General features: G+C 30.8%; 4 protein-coding genes across 5 annotated transcripts; 1 reads left to right on the top strand and 3 right to left on the bottom strand.

Moving 5' to 3' along the window:
* Positions 1–9: 9 nt before the first annotated feature.
* On the bottom strand, positions 10–3,004 carry tobi (target of brain insulin). The gene is made up of 6 exons (XM_066740951.1): positions 2,847–3,004; positions 2,271–2,408; positions 1,264–2,190; positions 661–1,184; positions 419–575; positions 10–325 (listed from the first exon to the last, which is right to left on the bottom strand). The coding sequence occupies exons 1-6, from the start codon at positions 2,851–2,853 to the stop codon at positions 87–89; spliced, it is 1,992 nt and encodes a 663-aa protein (XP_066597048.1). The 5' UTR covers positions 2,854–3,004; the 3' UTR covers positions 10–86.
* A 327-nt stretch (positions 3,005–3,331) lies between these two features.
* On the bottom strand, positions 3,332–7,253 carry Mat89Ba (nucleolar protein 6 Mat89Ba). Of its 2 annotated transcripts, XM_066740947.1 has the most exons (3): positions 6,869–6,992; positions 3,962–6,663; positions 3,333–3,851 (listed from the first exon to the last, which is right to left on the bottom strand). In XM_066740947.1, exons 2-3 carry the CDS (start codon positions 6,596–6,598, stop codon positions 3,609–3,611), a joined length of 2,880 nt encoding a protein of 959 aa, XP_066597044.1. In that variant the 5' UTR covers positions 6,599–6,663; positions 6,869–6,992; the 3' UTR covers positions 3,333–3,608. The 2 variants fall into 2 exon arrangements, with proteins under 2 accessions (XP_066597043.1, XP_066597044.1); XM_066740946.1 differs by having other exon boundaries at positions 3,332–3,851; positions 3,962–7,253.
* Positions 7,254–7,609: 356 nt separating this feature from the next.
* LOC136781921 (E3 ubiquitin-protein ligase UHRF1-like) lies at positions 7,610–11,786 on the top strand. The gene is made up of 3 exons (XM_066740950.1): positions 7,610–8,117; positions 8,350–10,268; positions 10,334–11,786. Exons 1-3 carry the CDS (start codon positions 8,034–8,036, stop codon positions 10,551–10,553), a joined length of 2,223 nt encoding a protein of 740 aa, XP_066597047.1. The 5' UTR covers positions 7,610–8,033; the 3' UTR covers positions 10,554–11,786.
* Positions 11,787–12,877: 1,091 nt separating this feature from the next.
* LOC136781924 (divalent-cation tolerance protein CutA) lies at positions 12,878–13,948 on the bottom strand. The gene is made up of 6 exons (XM_066740952.1): positions 13,682–13,948; positions 13,551–13,610; positions 13,376–13,421; positions 13,241–13,290; positions 13,113–13,155; positions 12,878–13,038 (listed from the first exon to the last, which is right to left on the bottom strand). Exons 1-6 carry the CDS (start codon positions 13,846–13,848, stop codon positions 12,946–12,948), a joined length of 459 nt encoding a protein of 152 aa, XP_066597049.1. The 5' UTR covers positions 13,849–13,948; the 3' UTR covers positions 12,878–12,945.
* Positions 13,949–19,574: the final 5,626 nt, after the last annotated feature.

Genomic DNA, 19,574 nt, shown 5'->3' with positions numbered 1-19,574 from the left:
CTGATTAAATAAATGAAAATTATATGTTTTATTTTAACAAAATATTTTTCTATAATGTCTACACTCATTATTTTCGCTAAATGTGTTTACGGAAGCGAAGAGAAATACTTAACAAAATTGGATATATAAGGAGAAGTATAATTGCTTATACGTATAAAAAATGGTAAAACGTTCAAGGGAGCTTTGTAATTTTTTATCCATCTTTTTCCGAGATATATTTTACCGGTCCCATCAAGCCACTCTCCTTCTGGAAGATATATATCCCTGCTTTCAGCACCCTCTTCTATCACCGGAGCCACCAATATATAATCGCCTAGCAGGAACTCTGATAAAAATAATAATATTAAGTCTAATATTCTTGATAAATATAAGTCATTTAAATATTAAAATTTATAAATTTTACAATTTTGTATCTTACCATCATTGACTCTGAATGCTTCCTCATCAGAAGGGTCAACCCACCAGATAGGAGGATTTACTGGAGTACCGTTTTTGACTGAATCACGCATAACGACTTCAATCAAATTGGTCACTTGACTGTGTAAATCGGTATAATTTTTACTGATTGCGAGTGTCTGAAACCAAAAACATTATATCTGATAATGTGTCATTCCCATACATTTTTCGGAAATTTTTAAGCTTTACAATCTATACATATACCTCATTATCAAAATCCCATGGAACAAATGAATATTGTAAGGATGGCATGAAAACATTAGCTTGCAACCATCTGATGAACAACTCTTTGGATGGATAAACTGTTCCATTAAGTGAACCATCAAGATAGCCATTACCCCCAATCATATCAGGAAGCACATGTACGTATCCATTGAGATTCATCTGTATTAATGTAGTGATTAAAGTCGGCAAACCATTGTTCCAGGACCAACTGCTGTCTTTATCGATCATTCTGACGAAGATTGGTAAATTCTGACTACCCCAGCCTACCCGAACCTCGATATTATCATCAAAGTTGTTGGCTACAACTTTAACATAGTTCCTGGTATAAATCCCTGGTTGAAGCATCAGATCACCTGTTAAAGAAGCTACTTCGGGTAGCCAAGACACCTCACCAGCATCAAACTTAAAACTGTCGATTCCAAGAGACTGTAATTTCTTCAGCCTTTCTACCCACCACACTACAGCCTTGGAATTTGTAAAGTCAACTACTGCAGCATTCAACCCTTCAAGATAAAATTTGAACAGCTTAAGTTTTCATTAATTAGTTGTTCTAAAAAAACTTGTTATTCAAAGCAGTTATACCTTGCCACCACTGAGTATGTATACTTCCATTAAGATTTTTAACGAAATAAGAATTGCTACGAGCAATTGTGTAAGCGGGCTCGCAGTTCTCGTTGATGAATGGATGAATCCATAGTGTGACCCTAAATCCTTTCTTTTTCAAATCAGTAATCAAGCCAGTGACATTAGGAAACTTTTTACTGTCAAATTCTGCCGAGCCGTAACAAGTCTCCCAATTGTCGTCTATCTCCAGTTGACTATTGTTGAAGTTGTGAGCAAGGATTTCATCAGCAAACTTTCTGACAACTGTGTCGCTAACATTGGCCTTGTACCTAGCCCAAGTGGACCAAATTGGATATCTGATCATTCTTAAATTTGGTATTCCAACTGGTTTTCCCAATTTCCTGCTAATTACAGCTTTATGAGCTTCTCTAGGATTAGGAAAGACACCAATTTCATATTTCAGAATTACTGTCGGTCTTTTTTGATACGGGGCCTTGTTCTTAGCGATTAGACAGAGATTTTTATCCTTGTAATGATTCTGATCCAGGAATAAAGGTATCGAGTCATTGACGGTAATATAAATGCCTTTGCTGGAAAGCCAATAACGCTCTGACAATGCCATATTAACTGGATGCGTTGGTAAATAAGGCTCTTCTTCATAATACATGTCTTGAATCGGCCATCTCTGAAATCTCAATTGTGGTCCACCAAACCACTGAACATTCTTACCAAAAGCATAACAGTCTACCAATTCCCCATCTGGTTTTGGTACTTGGCGCTCTATATTGATAATTTCGGAGCTTGCGTTGACTCGAATAATTGTATGCAGTAAATTTCCTGTCCTTATACAAACTGAATTCTGTTCGCAATTCTCATCGATCTCCAATGGACTCATCAAATTATCCGCCGTTTTAGTACGAAGCACATTAGTTGTATCTGTTCCATCTACGTTAAGTTTTTATTTTATTCAACAAGCTCTATTTTAAAATGTATGCTATCAAAAATGACTTTAAATTTATAGTTACCATCTTTTTGAATTCTTAGTTTTATCAACTGCGATTCTACTTCTATATGGATAACACCATGCTTAGTGGAAAGTAAAATTTCTTGACGACTATCGGCTGACTGCAGTAAAGCAGTACTCAGTAGTAGGAAAAATTGAACTAAACAAGTAATATTGTTTTAACTTGATTATAATTTTAAACTCTTGTAAAATGTTATACCAAATGGCACTACACTGTTTTAAAACAATCAGTAATTAAAAAAAAAACACCAAGGAAGAAAAAGAGGCTACGTATCTTTTACGTCGAGATTGGTGCTCCAAATTTTCACTTATTTAATAGAAAACCCATTTAATTGAATTTGTTTTTGTCTCAATTCTCACTTAACACTAAAGCTACCATTTGCCGATCAATTTGACCTTTTTAAATGTAAACACGCATGTATAAAAAATCCTCGGTACGTTTAGTGTTAAAATGAAACCATTAAATTTATACAAGAAAATATGATAAATTCTAAGTTTAACAGTTATTGATAAATTTAAATTGTTTTCAAAATATATGCAAGAAGACTGTCAATAATTAATTGTTGCTCGTACTTACTAAGCATCGGTGAAGCTCTTAGTAACTTGAGGTTTACTTCCAACTGAGTTTTTGCGTATTCTGCCTCCACTGTCTCCAGTTATAATTTAAATGACATATGATTCCTATAACGCTATCATTATTCTTCAATTGAAGATAAATCTTATAACGTTACTGAGTCATTTTGTTTAAACTGCATTATCAATATTACGCTTTCTATATCGAAATAAATTGCACTTTTAGATTATTTATTTTTCTATGTATTACAAAGAAAAAATATCGTTGTGTAGAAAATCTTTTACAACAATTTAAGTGAAAATATTACAGAATATAAACAGGTTTATCTGTTATTTACATTATACTTAATGATTATCTAATATATTATCAGTTTATAATGCAATTGTTTCAATATGATAATAATCCTTGATTTTTCAGTATTAGCGTTAAACTGTTTTTCTGTTTGTAAACAAATTTTCATCATGAATGGTATTCGGAAAAATAATTTTTTCGTTATGAAAGAAATAAATTCTCTTTGAACATTGAATTAAACTTTTTGGGCATAATCGTTGCATGACAAATGAAAATGAGCACTGGTAAATATGATAATTAACTTCTTGGAATTTACTTATGTTTATAATCACCCAAGAAATAACAAAAACAATTATTATTATTTTTATTTTTTTAACTAATAATAAAATAAAAACGCGATAAAGATGATATGATAAGAAACATTTATTTACACAATGCTACGTCCTCGATATATTTTTTCTTTAAATACAATCATTAAAGTAAACACTTTTGATGTGGTATTTCTATAGCTTTAACAATATCTTTTCCCAAGATATAAAAATCTTCAATCATTGCTGGTACGTTTAAAACTAATTTTCCATCTTTATCCAATTTATGACATTGAACATCAGAGAGCTTGAATTCTTTTGGTTTTAAAGCGTCGGGTCTCAGTAAAACAGCTATTACCATTCCTCCATATGTATCATGGAAAAACAGTGCAAAATCGGAATAAGCAGCCTACAATAATTATAATTTTATAAAATATAAATATATTGATTTTAAACAAAAACAGACCAATAATTTAAAATATTTAAGTGTAACATTTAATTACTTTTATTATGACTTACCCTTAACTCTTCCAAATATTTTTGTACAGGATCAAAATCAATAACAGGTATCATTTGTTTTGAATGTTCTTTATAGGGATGCCAATGAATAAGCTTTTGATCCTTTTCCAAATCAATTGCTTGTTCTTTCCTAGGGTTAATTGCTGATTCCAATCTTATTAAACAGTCAAAATCTGTTAAGGGAGGTCTAAACATAGCCTTAAAGTTGTTAACAGATTCAGACAATAATTGATTTTCAAATAGTTGCAAAGAAGCTTTGGCCAGAGAGCTAATCCTTTTTAAAATCATATAGCTAGGAGCTTTTCTGGTGAACAATGATTTTTGTTGATCATAAGGAGTTGAAATAAATAAGAGAGGTAGAGTACTTCGAGATGTTCCAAAAAGAGTTTCAACTTTGACAATCTCTTCCCTTGACATTTCGTTGTTGAAGTTTACAATAATAGGGTCTGTATTCCAGTTATTCTGTGAGAATAATTCTAAAAGTCTTAGAAAACCAACCTGTGGTGAATAAGCTGGTTTGTATGGCTCAGGTATAAGATACATTGATGCTAAGAGTAGTTCCACTGCTATTCCAGGTATATGAGAGTCATCTAATAATTGAGCTGACAACCATCTCTTGGTTATGCAACAAGCAGCTCCAAATGATTGATTCTGTAAATGTAAACCATGCAAAGCACTGCTCAACTTTGGTAAATGAAATAATTTAGTCTCTAAGTTGAGAGACTCTTCTGTATCTCTATATTTAATTACTCCATCCTCTCCAATTTGCTGCTTCATAAATGCAATTTCCTTTTGATGTGCAATTCTTAATCTGAATACAAATCCATTTTTAAAAACATCTATATAGTCATAGTTTCCTTGTGCTCTTAGCCCACATTGCACTCTGAGACATTTAGCTATCTGAATATGGAAAGCAGCCTTTGTTTGTTTGATTGCCTCTAGATTTTCAGGCCATTTCCCGCTAGTAGATAACTGTAGAGAAGCTTCAATTGGTTGAACATATCTAGGTGCAACTTTTGTTGTTTCATTTAATTTTAGGTAATATTTTCCTTCTTTTATGTTTGTTATATTAGGTTTATAATTGGTAGCTAAGGGTGGAAATACTTCAGCATATCTAATAACTGGACTGGAACCATGAATACCATTCACAGACAATGGAATATCGTTCAAAGAAGTTACTTCTTTCTCTAATGCATCAAATGCTTGTATTACCTTTAATGTAGCTTCTTCTCCAGTTCCATATGCAAAATTTGTTACCTTCACAGCTTTAAGCAATAAAACTTCATCTACTTGATCCGATATATAATTATAATCATTCATTGATAAATGAAGCTTCTCTGTCAGGATAAAATTGACTATTTTTTTGCAAATTACTCTCCTCGCATAAAGAGTTTTACCTTTTCCCCATGGAACAGCTTCACGAATAGACCCATCTTGAAAACGACGAAGCTCAGACTTTATACTCCAAAATTCTCTGAATTCAGCTGCTTCTGGCAAGTTGGCTTCTGGTCCTTTATCAACTACTCCAAAACAGAAATCAGGATTCAATTCCAATCCTATAAGAAAGGTATCAATCTGACATGGTACTTTCTCTGTACATTTCCATTCTTTTGGTTTGCAAGGTGATACACATATTCTGTGTATTCTGTGACCTAACCCTTTCTGTAAAAATTTTGTTAAAGAACCTACCACCTGACTTCTTTTGCTTTTTCCTAAATCGATTTTATCTTTGATTGAATTTGTATTAAAAATTGTTTCTAAATTTTCCGAGTTATGAAATATTATTAAATGATCAAATGCCAGATAAAATGGAATTTTTTTCATAAATAAAGATTGAAAAGAATCGATGTATGCATTGTCTAAATGGTTTAAAGACATTTCAGCTTCTCTTTTGATCCAAAAAAAAGTATCTTTGGAAATAAAAGCTGCAAAATTGTGATAACCAGTGTTGTCCAAAAATACACAGTCATAATGCTCCTTATATTTAATTACATTATTTTCTTGTTCCTTATTAGTACACATGGTTATCCCTTGCTCTGTCCAATCACTCTGTGCAAAACAGCTCCATACAATTCTCACAATTTGATAACTACTCATATATGTGTTTAACTTTTTTAATTGCAATAGATATAGAATATACATTGTCACTATATGACCATTAAAAGTATTACTACCATTAATTAATTGTCGTTGTTTCAGCCACACTTTTAACAAGATGATTCCATCTCTTAAATTTGGATATGCTTTTATTTTCTGAATGCTTTCAGCATTTATCCTTGTCATTATTAAATCACCAAGCATAATAGAATTAAAATATGGTGTTGGCTCTGAATTATCACCTTTTTTTATATCCTTTTGAAATAGCCAATTAGGCCTAATATTATTTTTTTCAGGTAAAAATCTATTCAACTTAAAAGCTCCTTCTTCAAGTGATATATGTACATTTACTACAACTTTTTTACTTAACTTTCCAACTGGAATAATTTTAAGTATTGGTCGAAGAGCATCACCAGTAAATTTCTTTTCCATGGCAATACCTTCATTCACTATAGCAGCTATATAAGATAAATAAATAGCTTTCTTCTTAATATATCTACAATTCAAATAATCTTGGTTTTGAATAAGTTTAGAAGGCATTTCAACTGTTACATCAACAGTAACAATTGGACCAACCGTTGCATCAAGAGGATATGAACCTATAACTTTGATACATGATGGTTTTAAAAATCTATACTTTCCTTTTGATTCATTAGGAATACTAGGTAAAGGTATACATAAATTTAAATCTAATTTCAAATCTTCAGCAGTAAAACTACATTCATCAGTTTCTTTGATAGATTCTACTGCTTCTTTAAAACTTGTAAACCAAATGTCGAATAAAATTTTATATTTATCTTTGAGCTTTACCTCATTTAATAATTCTTCTATCTGCAATCTGAATAAATTTGAATGAAATAAATTTTGAGTTTCTTTCAACTGGTTTAATTCTTCAACCGTTGGAGGCTTATAGAGATCATTGTTTAGCTTCTTTTTTTTATTTTTTATTTGAGCTACATCATTGTCAATCACATTCTTCCTTTTAGTTAGGGTTGCCATCTGTCCTTTTTTATCAACCCTAAGGGGACGTCCGGGAGGATTTTTAAATTTATCTGAGATTTTCAAATCGTCCGAAAAAGTTAGTTTTTCCTAGCTCGCTATTATCCGTAAAAGACTGGTCAACAAATTATATTGTTCCAAATCGAAAATGAGTCACGTGGTGAGCGGTGGTCCGGGACCTCCGGGACCGGCGACACTTGCCGTATTCCAAAATTCACTGTATGTACTATGTATGTACTGTGGACATCGTTTATTATCTTTGTCAAATGAGTAAATTCTGGAACACGGCCAATGTCCACCAATCCAATTTGCTACCACAATGGTTTTCCAATCTATCCATGCAGAGAATAAGGTACTAGTTATAAAAAATTACCAATGATTGTCATTTTTCCGTAAAAGCTGAAAATTGATTTGCTGAAGATTTCTCAAGAATAGGAATTGGATAGGGTTTTATTTTTTATGGCAGTAGTGGAGTTTCCCGCCAAATAAAATAAGTTACCAGCTGTTCCATAAAATATTTTTGTGCTTGCTTGCCGGTCTGGCGCCAATTTTTGTAGGTTTAGTATACAATTGTATATATTTAAATATATATATACCAGCTGTTTCTGTACATTTCTGATCTCTCTTCGGTAGCATTTGTAAAGTATTCATAAATAGATTTGTGTCATTGTGTGTAACGCTTTTTATATTACAATATAAATGGTAGAATAGGTTTCATATGTAGCTCATAGCAATAGCTGGAAATAAAACGTAAACTACACTAGTGACCAGACAGTAAAAGCAAAACCAATATCATTAGACAACACGTTGCCAGCTATCGAAAAGCGTAGCTTCAGTATTTCTATTCCTGAAGAACAAACAATTGTGAAATTATTTTGAATATACTAATTAGAAATTCCTACTGTAAGCGAAATTCATTTTTTGCCCACTTTTGCATTAATTTGAACTTCACACGTTTTTATAAGAAAGCCTAAAAATGTACGTCAAAGTAAGAACGATGGATGGCAAGCAAGAAGCTATTATAAATATTTCAAAATTGACGAAAGTAGAAGACTTTAAGGTAAATATGATAGTCAGTAAACTATTTTAAATCCAAACCATTAATTTAATACTAATTTATTGCTTTTATAATTGTAAATCTCATTGGTATTTTATTTGCATTAAATCTACATTCATTTATTATAACTCTGATAAAATAATTATCTTCTTTTGGTTAACAAGAACCAAATAATTGGTCAAACTTTAATCTTAAATTTAAATGACTAATAAGTAAAATTGTTTTTATATTTCAGAGTGAAATAGAAAAAGAATTAAATGTTGAACAAGATTTCCAACGATTATTTTTTCGTGGGAAACAATTAGAAAATGGCTATAAGCTATATGACTATAATATCAATTTAAATGATGTTATTCAATTAATGATCAGATCAAAACAGGAAGAAACAAACACCAAAACTGAAGCATCCTTAAGCACTAGTACCAATTCAGATCAGAAAACTGAAGGGACAGAAGCAAGTGACGATGATCTTCCAGAAGGTGAGAGTTTATTTTATAAAATAGGAGATGCAATTGATTGTCTTGATAATGCACATGGTGCATGGTTTGAAGCTATTATTGAGAAAATATTGAAATCAGAAGAGCAAGTAATATATAAAGTAAAATGGGAGTTTGATGACAAGGCTCCTTCATTTAATGTATCTGAGAAGTCAATTCGACCTCGAGCCAAAAAACTTATATCCTTTGAAAAGTTAAAAAAAGGTCAAAAAGTAATGGTGAATTATAATGTTGATGACCCAAAAGAGGTTGGTCTATGGTATGACTTCACAATATCAGATATTGTTAAGAAACGAAGAGTCCAAATTTTAACTGGGACAATTCATATTAATAGTGAACACGAGCTTGAAGCTCGAACAGTTGATACAAAAGGAGAAGTATTCCAGATTGAAACTCCAGAACTTTTGAAAGATAGAACTCCAGATGATGATGAGCGTATGAAAAGTAATGGGAAGAAACGAAGATATGCAGCTACTTGTACATCCTGTTTGGATAATCCTCGTAAGAAATGTAAAGAATGTGGTTGTAAAATTTGTGCTGGAAAGGAGGATGAACATAATCTATTACTCTGTGATGAGTGTAATTATGCTTATCACTTAAGTTGTTTAAATCCACCCCTTACTGCAATTCCAGAAGAAGATTATTGGTATTGCCCAGAATGCAAAAATGATGAGAATGAAATTGTTAAGGCTGGAGAAAAATTGAAACAAACTAAAAGGAAACCAAGTAGTACAGATGATAATACAAGTAGCAAACGAGATTGGGGTAAAGGAATGGCTTGTGTAGGTAGAACAAAAGAATGCAGTATTGTTCCATCTAACCATAGAGGTTCTATTCCTGGTGTAGAAGTTGGCACATGCTGGATATATAGGGTACAAGTTTCCGAAGCTGGAGTACATCGGCCGCACGTAGCAGGAATTCATGGTCGAGAAAGTGATTGTGCATATTCACTTGTTTTATCAGGTGGATACGAAGATGATGTGGACAATGGCAATGAATTTTTGTATACAGGTTCTGGTGGACGAGACTTATCAGGAAATAAGAGAACAGCAGAGCAAAGCTGTGATCAAACTTTAACCAGAATGAACAAGGCATTGGCTTTAAATTGTAATGCTAAGCTGGATGCTGAAAATGGTGCTACAGCAGTTGATTGGAAAAAAGGGATTCCTGTTAGAGTGGTACGAAATTTCAAACTTGCAAAGCACAGTAAATATGCTCCAAAAGAAGGCAATAGGTATGATGGTATTTACAAAGTAGTGAGATACTATCCACATACAGGTAACAGTGGTTTTCGTGTATGGCGATACGTGTTGCGAAGAGACGATCCAGCTCCAGCACCTTGGACTGCAGAAGGGAAAAAAAGAATTGCTGAACTTGGGCTGCAACCGATATATCCTGAGGGATATCTTGAAGCTATGGAGAAGAAGCAAGCCAATAGCACTAGCAAAAAACGTAATGTTTTATTTGAAGAAAGCATCATTGATGCCTTGAAAAAAAATGAACCCCCCAAAAAACGATCGAGACGCGAGGAATTTCAATTAGACAAGGAAATACTAAAATTCATAGAGAAAGATGAAACTAATAAAAAATTGTGGGATGAATGCCGGTCAAGCTTAATAGATGGAAAGTCAGCTTTTTTAAAAATTGTTACAGAAAGGTAATTTATCCATTTTAAAATATATTAATTTATGTTTATTACAATTAATTTTTCTATTTTAATAGATTTACATGTGTATGCTGTCTAGAATTGGTTTATAATCCAGTAACAACTACTTGTGCACATAATATTTGTCACACTTGTTTGAAACGAAGTTTTTCTTCTGGGGTGCTTTATTGTCCTTCATGCAGGCATAATCTGGAGAAAGATTTTAAAATGGAGATAAACAAGTCTTTATCATCTGCTTTATTATTACTTTATCCTGGATACGAAGGTGGTAGATAGCATCAAAATTATTAGAAACATTAACATATACTTCATAATTTCATTAATTTAGGGATTATTTGAATATTTATTTTAAATACAAATATTTCATGATAATGAATTTTCTATTTAATATGCGTGTTGACTTAAAGCAATTTACTTCAGCTTAAACACATTTTACAAATTTTAATTATTAGGTTATAAAGGACATAGTTTTTAAATGTAATTGGTGATTTAATTGGCATTAATTAATTTTTTAGAAAAAACAGCCAAATTTGATAGAACACCTTTTTTTTCAATACAAACAAAAATATTTTTCACTTGTTAACAAAAGATGCCAAGTAAATAATTACCGCTTATTTCTTTAAAACTAGTAATAAATATATAGCAATAAAAAAAACTAAGTTAAGTTAGAGTATAACCTTTGATAAAAGTAAATTGTTTACATTCCATATATTATTATCAATCTTAAGGTAATCGAACGATCAAATTCGTATCGTATTAATCAAAATGCTTACTTTAAATATAAAACAAACGAAATTCAATAGTTACTAATGAAATACGCAAAACTAGTAGCAAAATAATACGAAAGAGAATTTCGCTAGTGTATTATTCATTGATTGCTATTTTATTATGTTTTTTTATTTGTATTTTTTGGTTTTCTACCAATTAAAATTAATATTTTAGACACGATTTTAACACTATTAGCTACTGTAATAATTAAAAATGACCTAGAAATTGACCAAACCCGTTGTTCTAATTTCATTCCGAAAAACTTCGAAAACTGTTGACATAAAATAATTTGATACTTAATACATATATATTTTAAAAGAAACAGATGTAGTAGTTCCTTTGCGATATTTTTAGAGGCCTAAATCGATAACTTTGTAAACATTTAAATAATTAAATTGATTATTAACAAGTTATATAAAACACTCTCTGAAATATCAACTTTACTTAAGAAATGCAAGCTTGAGAAAACAGACTATAAAAATATAGATAATAAAATAACATTCAATGTCAAATATAGTAGTGAAATATATTGCTTTATTATTCAGTTATATAGAAACATTCTGTTTGTCCCACATTTAAAGCATGTTTGACTAATATGATTTGAATGTCACTATGCGATTACCTAAGCTACATTAGTATTTAAAAGCTTTGATGTCAAGGTAAGTTCTACTCTTATTAAATATTACTTTATAATCATTTTGAACTTATCAAAAAATGCAATGTGAATAGCATAATCTGGCACCATGTCTATGCGTATTTGTGGCGTTTTGTCGCAAATATAAAAACGTAATTACAATTATTTTTATAATCTTTTTGTTTATTCAAAGTAGTTTTTTTATTGTATTTTTACAATGTTTTTTACAGTAATTATAATAATAAAATTTCAAAACTATCTCAAAAAGAAATATTAGTTTTATTTAAGAGAACTGTAGTAAGTGTAACAGTAACAATTTATTTGCTGCTTTTCTTCTAGACTACAAGATGTAGCTGTATGTTTAACTATATTGAATATTTTTCATTAGACATTTCACGCTTACAATATTTCACATCATTTTACTCATTAAATTATTTAGCCCCCCTCTTACCCATTTATGTCCAATCCATCTACTCTTTATAATATTATTTTATTAATTAAAGAAACAGTAATGGGTACATTTCCTGCATAACCTGTTTTTTTATTTCACATTATGTTCCATGCATAACTACATTCATTCATTTTGTTTCCTCTTTTTATTTCCCAGTTCTTTTCATCTTCTTTTCTAGCTCTATCATCCAAATATCCGCTTTCTAATATTTACTCATGCAATATCTGCTCCATCTCCTTGTACTTCCTTTTTTTTCTATCTTTACTTCTACCAATTTGTTAAGCTGTTCTTTCTCTCATCCACTCTTCAATATCTGCATTCCCTCCTATTTTGTAGAATGAGCAATGCTACTGCATAAATTTTCTTGACTTTTCTGTTTTTTCTCATAATTATTTTGTACTGTTCCATGTATTTATTGCTTCCATTTTTCATTCTTTCTTATTTTTATCCTTTCCAAACAATCTTTCACTAGTCTATGCTCTTTTTTGAGAAACTATGCTTACGTTAAGCTAATTATACACTTTTTCTTTTAATTTAATCAGCATTAGAAAGCTATTTGGTTCAAACTGCCAAATAATAGTAATATGTGGTAAGGTTTATGCTTTTAATATAATATGATAGCTAAAGAGTCTAATTCTTTCTCCAAATATAAATAGATTTTTGTTTTATCTTTTAAGATATAAGAAATATAATTATTTTTTCTATATACTGTGAGAGGAGTACATTTTAATTATAATTAAGACAATATTAGCTTATTATAATATATATTTGACAAAAAGGTAAAAAAAATTAAATTTGTTCATAAGATTTTAAATTTAACTTGAAACTTCTTTTCCTTCTTCTCTTTTATCTCTAGGTGGGATAATGTCATTCATCCATTTGAAATAATCTTCATTTCCATTTTGTATCTAGAAATTAAAAATTCAATTGTTTATGCTTACTGAAATATAAAAACAAATTAAAATAGGAAACTTATACTTACAGGAAATGATATCACTTCACAAACTTCATACGGATGATTTTGTCTAAAAGTGTTATTGATATTTCATTATAAAAGAGCATATATATAAAGCAAAATATTTTAACTTTAATTCTCTCTCATTAACTTACTTTACATATTTTGTTAAATCATCCACTGTATCAGTTCTTGTTTTGATTATCTAAAATTTAGATGAAAAATTCATTTTTAAGTTAATACACAAATTATTATAAATTCATAACAAATATAATTATATATCACCTTACCAATAAAAGTTCATTATCTTCATTTATTTCACCTTTCCATTCATAGCTTTAAATATGTAAATAATATGCTTATAATAAATTTTTTAAATTATATTTAATTTAATACATTCTATTATTATAAATGTAAAATTATTGTATAGTTTTCTTAAATAATAAGAAATTGATGACGACTTACATTGAAGTTACTTGAGGAATGATGTTTACACATGCAGCTAATTTACTTTTAACCAAACCCCTGAAAATAACAATTTGTGGTATTATACTTAGTAAATACAATCATTTAAGTGACAGAGCCTTTTTCCTTACTGAGCTATTTTCTTAGCAACTTCATTAGTAGGAACGGTTACGTATGCTACAGAATTTACACCAGTATAATTGCTCATTATCCTAGTTGAAGTATGAGCTCCTATAATCTTAGTAGAAAAGAATAACATAAAAAAATTTAAAGGGTTTAGCACGACTTTGCTCAACATTTGCGATGTATGGGAACCAGGCAATAAGGGCCGTGTTCCGTTATTGACTGTGAATACTAGTAATCTATAGTTTGCGTGACATAAACTATAGATTTTCAGTACTCACAGTCAATAACGGAACACGGCCAAGGACTAAGGACCGACTATGAATACGGCCGTATGAATACGGCCGTTAGCGCTTATCATTCTGCTGCTTGCCGCCTAAACCAGCGTTGCCAAGTCCGCCATTTTGAATTACACTACGCTGCATAGTAAGTGGCGAGAACAAAATATACTACTCTACGTGGTATAGCAAGTGTCTAGACTACAAACTGTAGTTTCAACTGGAAGTATACCTAAGATGCGTTCGAGAATGAATGACTAAATATGATTGGTCAATTTGGAAGGACGTTGACCAATCATGAAAAGTCACTTGCAAATTAAAAGATTTCGATTACCGTACCTGCAAAACTGATGATTTGTGCCGAAAATCGTATGCCAATTAACTGAGTACACATAAAATCATATTATTAATTACTTAGGATGAAGAGTAATGTCTTTTATGGAAGTTTCAATCGAGAAAAATTTATCTTTGTTAAGACTTTGATAAGCTGAAATTCCATTTTAACAGGATCGGTCTTTGGCGCCTTGGCTAGCTTCGTTGGCTGTATTAGCTGCTATTTTCGTCATTAATATGATGATGCATATAACAGAAACTCAATAAAATAATAATATGATGTATAGTTTTTCAAAGTTTAGGAAGTAACATAAGCTCTCATTTAAAAATTATTCAACCGATCTTGAATAAATTTTCAACAGTGCTTCATAATATTAATAATTTTTGTATGAAATCTAGCTATTTGTTTTTATATATTTATAAATAAAATATTATTTTTATGCAATGAAAATGAGATGAAGAAAAACATTGTAAGAATAAACATTATTTATTTAAAAGCATATAACATTTTTACAAATTTAAAGAATTTTCAAATATCGAAGATTCAAATAAAAACTATAGATTAAGTTACAAATTTATATATTCTTTTTAAATTTAAGATAATAATTGAAATATCAGTAAATTACGCAATTTTGAGAAACGGGCGTTACATCAGCATAAAGTATTCTGAACCTTCATCGGAAACACCTTCATTTTCATTATCTGTATTTGATGTATTAAAATTGTACATGCTTTGATTGCAATGATCTATCATATCTGCGGATGGTTCAAATAATTTACAAGTACCACTATTCTTAACACATTCCCACGCAGTCAAATTATTTTTTAATGTAGTTGTCTTCATTTTTTTCCTGTTTTTCGTTTTCGTTAAATTAACTTTACTAAAAAGTCGTTCGCACTCAGCGTTTGAATGAGGTAAGCAAAGCAAGTTTAAAACAAATTGAGATAAATTCGTGTACTTTTGTAGGTCCATAATATCATCATAATTGAATAATTTAACCCAAAAAACATCTATTAACTTTTAATTTGTAGTGTCGAGTGGTAGCTGTGCGAAAGGTAGTAGACGCCATTCATCATCTACTGATTGCCTGGTGAAACAGGAAGAATCTAAATTACGAGGAAACATTTCAAAAATAGAAGTTAATGTTGGTACCGTTACATGAAATTGGGGATCAATAGATTTGTGAGGAATAAAACATTCCAAATCTCTCAAACGTAAATCATTAAAATCAAAACGTTTTTATAACTCTCTGCTTGCTTCTTTCAAAAAATTAAACGTATTCAGACGAAAATTCTGTACATGTTCCGCTTGTTGTATTATCTCGGGTTTCTGCAATTCGGTATTTACCTTTAAACCTAAATAAATTTCATTTATTGGTAGAAAATGAAGCTCGTTATCAGGATCTATGTCCTTCACATTCGTGCTGAGAACATAGCTATTGTCCATATAACAAATTAGAATATCTTTAAATAATGCTGCTGCTTGATTGTAAAGTAATGGAATAATAACTTTTTCAGACTGAAATAGTCAAATAAATTTTGTAAATTTTGGTAATACCCATTTTAAGAACAAATAATAACATTTCACGAATGGATGAGTTATGGATGAGTAAATTATCTCTGCTGCTGGTAAATGCTGTTCTTCCCACAACTGTGTGAAATACATTTGAAGAGGCTCCCATTGCTCTAAAATTCGATCTACAACTGCTTTTAATGAAAGCCATCGCGTTTGAGCACTATATAACATTTTATGCACTTCAGCATCCAACAAAACGTGAAATTCCTTAAATTGGTGTTGCCGCTTACTACTAAGTTTAAAAAAATTATAAATATTGCGCCCTAAATCTTCACATTCACGTGGTAATGTTTTACAAGCATAATTCGCACATAAATGTGCAGTATGACATATGCACTTCAAAATAGTAATATTAGGACAATCATTTCTAAATCTAGACGCTACTGAATTATGTGAACCCATCAAACTATTGCATCCGTCTCAACCAAATCCGGTTATATTTTCTAAAGGAATGTTGCAAACAGTGAATGAATTAATAATATTGTTATATAAATTTTCTGCTGTTTCATTGCTATCTTCATCTCTATAAATTTCAATTAAATCCCATAAGGCGCAACGAATACTTTGTATTTCTGCATCGAAAAATCTAACAATAATGCAAATTACTTTAACATTGGAGACGTCTGTACTTTCGTCTGTCATTATACTGAATTTGCGTTTTTGTAAAGTAATACATAATTTATTATTATACGAAGATGCTATTACACCTGTCATCGCGGTTAATTTTGTTCTTCCCAAACGTAACATTTTGCAAACATCTACATCCTGAAAACAATGTTTTAATATAGGTATTAAATGATCTACTATACGATACGCTATGTTATGTTCTGCAAAGAATCCTGTCAAAATTAATTCAATTCTTGTTACTTTTGTTTGAATTTCTAAAGCAGTTTCCACGGTGTCCAAACTATTTGTGCTACTTGTACGCCTCATCAAATCCAAATGTCTCTTACTTCCAGCGTGTTTTCGTAATGTATGATAGTGCGCCGAAATGGAAGATTCGCACATGGAGCATAATGCTTTCTTGTTGGAAGCGTGAGGCTGAAGCCAATCTTTCAAAGCAGGATCCGTTTCCCAAATCTTTCAATACGTTTGACCCCTGCTTTCAGACAGGGCATTTACTGAAAATTCTTGCTCAGCTTCCATTATCAAAATCCTTTAAAGAAATATCAACGAAATTGTTACAAATTTAAAAATTAAAGAATGTTAGTAGAAGCGACGAAAAGTGATTTTATGTAACAAACTTACCCCTATTTTTCTGATATATGCTTCAAATGTATTTCACAGATGTTATTGATAATCCACTAATCGAACACTTATTTAATTCGAACAAAGGACGGTTTTACGATACTTTGCTTTACCGCTACAGCTCGTTTTAATCTGGGGAATAAACCATAAACCGTATTTCTTTGGATTACAAAGAGATTTTTATTATTGATGATTTGTATATTCGAGATACCGTCTGTGTCACTAAGCGTAATTGGATTGAAGATGGTAGTTGAATGATGTAGTTTAATTTAAAGCTTATATTTTGCTTTATTTATTACTTTTACTATTTTTAAAAATGTTTTCACACAATTACACTAAACTTCACCAAAGAAATCAGTAAATGAAGAAATTAATTTAAAATAATTATCGATTTTCGCTGATACGCTTAGAGCAAAAACTTAAAAAACAAGATCAAAGACGAAACAGACAAAAAGACATTGCCTAAGGGCTAACGAGGGCTTTTAATGAATTATCCCTCCTTGAGAAGAAAATGAAGGGGTCCATCGTCCACCCTGTGGACCAATCAGATCTTCAGTTTAGCGAATGTTGTTCCTTTGCTGAGGAAATTTTTGGTACACCGAGTAGGGAAGGCTAAGGATATTTTTTCTGGACGGGAAGTACTTCTTTTACGTCACAGGAAGATTTTTCCCAAAAACAAAGTTGGCGATAGCAGGATGTTTGCATCGCAGGATGGGTTTTCGTAGATAGTCATAAAAAAAGAGAAACTCCCGGGTGGCTTATTTGCACCGCAGATGGATTTCCCCGTATGTAAAAAAAGATGTCTGAAAAGGGTAAATTGTATAGACAGTTCTTGGTTTATTGCTCTATAAGCGATAATGCAGGTAGAGAAAGTATAGGGATGCTCTCTTTGCACCCAGGATAGGAATGTTTACTCCAATGTATATTCTATTTAAAATCTATGTTTTAATATAGTTATATCAATAAGTTAAGTTCAATGTCTACCTGATATTCAAATATCATTGCTTTATTTTTTATTTCGTCTAGCTCATATATGGTGAAACTGGAGAGTGAGGCAGCATATAACATTCCACACTTTTCGTTATTCCTGTATATATAGATACTTTATTTAAAGAAGTATGACTATTATTAAGGTGGAAGAGTAATTTACAAATTGTTTGTTAACAATTTTTTATTGTAAAAAGATTCTTTAACATGTGAAGAATATATTCCGAAAGTTTCAAGTGAAAAAAAATAATTTAAGAATCTTTACAAATCTATCGAAGCTATACTCTCAAAACGCATATAGGAGATGAAATAAGAAAACGAGTTCGCAGTTTTGTCTTATGCCTTGTTTGGCCTAATAAGCTTTATACATAATTTGCTATTTGAATATTATTCAATACATATATGTACATGTACGCAAACAGATTAAACTTTGATAAGGATGAAATTCATAAAAGTGTTAGTAAACAGAACTTTTAAGTCCAAAAACTTTAAACGCGTTTTTCTCAAAACGTTTAATTTTTCGCGTCGTAAAATGCAAATAAAAAATTATTTGTCTAATTTACTGGAAATTTTGCAAATACATTTTTTAACTTATTGGCCTCAGCAATAAGCAAAGTATACCTCAAACTTCATTAAAAAAACCATTATAAATAAATTTTTTCTCCTTTTGTTTATAAAAAAAAACGACATTTCTGTTCAAAACAACCTTAAATTTTTATTTTTAGCCTTTTTTTTGTTAAATTTCACTATATTGTTATGGGTTTACACTGCGATAAGCAAATTCAATCACATTGGTACAACTAAATTTATTCTGTCCTCGTAGAGTTATTTTACAATGTTGAATAGTATAAAATAAATTGATAGGAAACAGGTAGTGACCTCTCCCTTGACCTTTTTATCTAGGTCCTTCTCGAGGTCCTTGAGCTGGGCGCTGAGGGTATTATATGTTCGTTGAGTTTACTTAGTATAGTGTGGAATCGAGGTATCTTGTTGGTGTCCGCTGCATTTATGCTGTTTTTGGGATCAATTGTATTAAGAGAAAATTTATGGCTTGGAATATAATTCCTTCACTTGCTTATTTTATAGGTTTGTACGGTTTCCAACATAAAATCAGTAGCTGTTAACAAACAATTATTATGTAAATAAATCGTTCCGGAGCCCACTAATTCTATGCTGAACTTAGGTTTGTTTTTACAAATTACTTCTAGAATTTCTTTATGCGGAGTTGTAAATATCCATAACGATGGATTATTCATTGGCATCAGCATTGGGTGAATCAGCAACTTTTAACTTTAATATTAATTAACATGCACTTTACGGCGAATCAATAAATATTTTACTCTTCTTGTAATAAAAATTCTTTAAAAAACAACGTTTTACAGGAGTATCACCCCTTAATAATAATTTACAGGAAAAAGAACTCAGTTGACATTTACATAAATTTATAATCTCCACAACGATCATTTTCACATAAATAAA

This window comes from Prorops nasuta, unplaced genomic scaffold (genome assembly GCF_024137725.1).
Source record: "Prorops nasuta isolate Cenicafe-Biocafe unplaced genomic scaffold, Cenicafe_Pnas_1.2 PNAS00024, whole genome shotgun sequence".
Classification (NCBI taxonomy): domain Eukaryota; kingdom Metazoa; phylum Arthropoda; class Insecta; order Hymenoptera; family Bethylidae; genus Prorops; species Prorops nasuta.
The sequence above is the reverse complement of the archived record's forward strand: the minus strand, read 5'-3'. Positions and strand labels throughout refer to the sequence as shown.

What these genes read in the sequence shown, in the direction of transcription:
- tobi (XM_066740951.1), bottom strand. An exon ending in ACTAAGAATTCAAAAAGATG is followed by an intron (nt 2,191 to 2,270) that starts GTAACTATAAAT and finishes AACTTAACGTAG; the next exon opens with ATGGAACAGATACAACTAAT. An exon ending in ACATACTCAGTGGTGGCAAG is followed by an intron (nt 1,185 to 1,263) that starts GTATAACTGCTT and finishes TTTATCTTGAAG; the next exon opens with GGTTGAATGCTGCAGTAGTT.
- Mat89Ba (XM_066740946.1), bottom strand. Translation starts at nt 7,057, where the DNA reads ATGGCAACCCTAACTAAAAGGAAGAATGTGATTGACAATGATGTAGCT. An exon ending in AATATTTGGAAGAGTTAAGG is followed by an intron (nt 3,852 to 3,961) that starts GTAAGTCATAAT and finishes TAATTATTGTAG; the next exon opens with GCTGCTTATTCCGATTTTGC.
- LOC136781921 (XM_066740950.1), top strand. Translation starts at nt 8,034, where the DNA reads ATGTACGTCAAAGTAAGAACGATGGATGGCAAGCAAGAAGCTATTATA. An exon ending in CGAAAGTAGAAGACTTTAAG is followed by an intron (nt 8,118 to 8,349) that starts GTAAATATGATA and finishes TTTATATTTCAG; the next exon opens with AGTGAAATAGAAAAAGAATT. An exon ending in TTAAAAATTGTTACAGAAAG is followed by an intron (nt 10,269 to 10,333) that starts GTAATTTATCCA and finishes CTATTTTAATAG; the next exon opens with ATTTACATGTGTATGCTGTC.
- LOC136781924 (XM_066740952.1), bottom strand. Translation starts at nt 13,848, where the DNA reads ATGTTGAGCAAAGTCGTGCTAAACCCTTTAAATTTTTTTATGTTATTC. An exon ending in GTTGCTAAGAAAATAGCTCA is followed by an intron (nt 13,611 to 13,681) that starts GTAAGGAAAAAG and finishes TGTTATTTTCAG; the next exon opens with GGGTTTGGTTAAAAGTAAAT. An exon ending in GATTTAACAAAATATGTAAA is followed by an intron (nt 13,156 to 13,240) that starts GTAAGTTAATGA and finishes TAACACTTTTAG; the next exon opens with ACAAAATCATCCGTATGAAG.